Here is a 2,621-nt window from a genome sequence, read left to right as displayed (position 1 = left end):
CAAGGTTCTATCATTGGGTTGGGAAGATCTCCTGGAGAAGGAAATGGCAACCCACTCCAGTATTCTTGTCTGGGAAATCCCATGGACAGAGGAGTCTGGCGGGTTACAGTTCATAGGGTTGCAAAGAGTCAGATTTGACTTAGTGACTAAACAACAACAATAACATGCAGAGTACTAAACAAAATATTCATACTTACTCATTCTGCAAAATGGTGATTAAAAAAAATATGTAGACATTGCACAGATGGAAAATTTTATCAGGTCCGAAATGACCTGAGGAGCCGGAAGATGTCACCTCTGCCACAAGTGCCAGAGAAGAATGTCAGGGATGCTCAGGGCAAAGCGCTTGACACTGAGAGTCAGAGTAATGTCTATAGTCTAGCCCAATCAACCCTTCACAATGCAGAAGTCATGTAGGGCTCTATCAGGTTGAAACTGGAGACAGGGAAGGCTTCCACATCCTTTGTAAATCAGGGGGCAGGCAGATCTTTTTAAGGTTATCATATATATTCTGTGTCTTTAGTGGTCAAACACTCCTAATCTAATCCTACGCCATTGACTAAGGCTTGCCATGCCTCTCATTTAAGGATTCTGCCAAGAAAAATTCCCCAAAATATGTAACAAATAAAGAATTTTTTTGAAGCAACAGGAAACAAAGATTAATGGAGGAATGTTTTCATTCTTATCTAAGATATTAAGGCAAAGAAAAATCGGAATTCATTTCAGAATTAAAAAGTGAAATTCCCTTTCCAGTATACAAATAATTCCTGACTTTCTTTAACAATTCCAGGAGTTGGATCTGATTCTTTTTACCCCTTATAACCTCCTGAGCAGTTTCTGGATTCCCTGCTTGATCTCCTTGGTTCTCACACCATAAACAATGGGGTTCAGAGCTGGGGGGATGAGGTGGTGCAGGATGTTGAGCAGGATGGGGACATCTGGGGGAATCCTCTTCCTGGCCAGGTTAGTGATGACTAGGACCAGCAGGACTGTGCTGAAGAAGAGGATGAGGATGAAGTGGGAACCACAGGTGCTCAGGGCCTTGGCAGCAGCTCCCTCAGCTTTAATCCTTAGCACAGCTTTCAGGATAAAAGAGTAGGAGAGAATGATAAGGATGAGGTCAGAGCCCAGTAGGGTCCAGCCTGCCACAAACTGGTAGAGCCGATTGAAGGTGGTGTCATCACAGGAGAGTTTGGACACAGACAGGTTAGTGCAGATGCAGTTCTTGATGATGTTCTCTGCACAGTATCTCAGTCTGGCAGAAAGGATTGGAACAGGGAGAAAAAAGAGGCCATTCCGGGCCACCACAAAGATGGCAGCCCTAACTACAAATTGGTCAGTGATGATGGAGGGGTATCGTAGTGGGTGACAGATGGCCACATAGCGGTCATAGGCCATGACCATGAATGTGCAGGACTCCATGGCAAGGAAGCAATTTATGATGAACATTTGGAGGAAGCAGGCTGAGAAGCTGATGGACCTGAGGTCAAACCAGAAGATGGCCAAGACCTTGGGGATGACGGTGAGACAGAGTACAATATCCAGCAAGGAGAGGAGGCTGAGTAGGTAGTACATGGGCTCACGCAGACAGGCCTCCAGCCGGATGGTGATCAGGAGGGTGGCGTTGGCCCCCATGGCCAGGACGAAGAGGAGACTGAGGGGCAGAGAGAGCCAGTGCTGCCAGCTCTGGTAGTTAGGGAAGCAGATGAGGAGGAATTCGGAGACTGGGGGAATGGAGTAGTTGCTGTATGATATCATGTAATGTTTTCTGATCACATTGAAAATTCAGTCCTTAAAATGTAAGACAGAATATATTACCACAGAAAGTATGCATTCTAGATATGCTCTTCACCTGTCCCAATGAAGTTTTCAAACCATCATCAATCATTGCTGACATTTAACTGAACAAACTTCATGCTATATTATGCTGAATGTTTATATTCATTAACTCATATCATCCTTTTAAAAGCACTTAAATATAACTAATATTGTTATTCTAAGTTTGCAGATAATGAAAGTGTACAGATAAAGGGGAGCAAGATAGTTTGATCAGAATTTAAAAGTTAGTATGTGAAGCCAGGACTGAGAACCAAGGAATCTGACTCTAGAGCTCTTTCACAATATTTAGCCTCAATAAGCACAGTTTAATTAAGGCTTTCCTTCCCTCAGAGTTTAGAAGGGACAGCCATACAGAGGGCTCTGTTCAGCTGACCACATGGAAGTCTTAGAAAAGCCCAGCCATTTCTGTACAATTGGACAGGGACTGACTTCAGGATTCTTTATCTTCATAAAAGATTAGAGGTAAATATTCCTTGACCCCACCCAAGGAGAATATGTTCTTCCAACCTCAAAGAGGATTTTACTTCAAGGCATAATGTTTATCATTCTCTTACTGGATTATTTGCTGCTATTTCTCTTTGTGAAATTTGAAGAGTGCTTTCTTTGGCTTGAGTCCTTTAGAAAAGACTGTGAATTTTCTATCCTAGTGACAGAGACAGTCAGTATTGAGGGATACCAGGAGGTTACCAAAAGTAAAATAGAAAACTAGTTAGTGAGTGAGTTTTAGGCATATTAACTTCAATAGGAATTCATATACCTTGTTAGCAAAATTATCTGTGATT

At 42.5% G+C, this 2,621-nt stretch overlaps 1 protein-coding gene across 1 annotated transcript; it reads right to left on the bottom strand.

The window, feature by feature from the left end:
* Positions 1–816: 816 nt before the first annotated feature.
* Positions 817–1,770, bottom strand: LOC104984637 (olfactory receptor 56A4-like). The gene has a single exon (XM_010834475.1). It carries the CDS (start codon positions 1,756–1,758, stop codon positions 817–819), a length of 942 nt encoding a protein of 313 aa, XP_010832777.1. The 5' UTR covers positions 1,759–1,770.
* Between the last annotated feature and the right edge of the window lie 851 nt (positions 1,771–2,621).

The sequence above is a fragment of the Bison bison genome, unplaced genomic scaffold (genome assembly GCF_000754665.1).
Source record: "Bison bison bison isolate TAMUID 2011002044 unplaced genomic scaffold, Bison_UMD1.0 scf7180017845419, whole genome shotgun sequence".
Taxonomy (NCBI): Eukaryota; Metazoa; Chordata; class Mammalia; order Artiodactyla; family Bovidae; genus Bison; species Bison bison.
This window is presented reverse-complemented; position numbering and strand designations above follow the sequence as displayed.

What these genes read in the sequence shown, in the direction of transcription:
- LOC104984637 (XM_010834475.1), bottom strand. Translation starts at nt 1,758, where the DNA reads ATGATATCATACAGCAACTACTCCATTCCCCCAGTCTCCGAATTCCTC.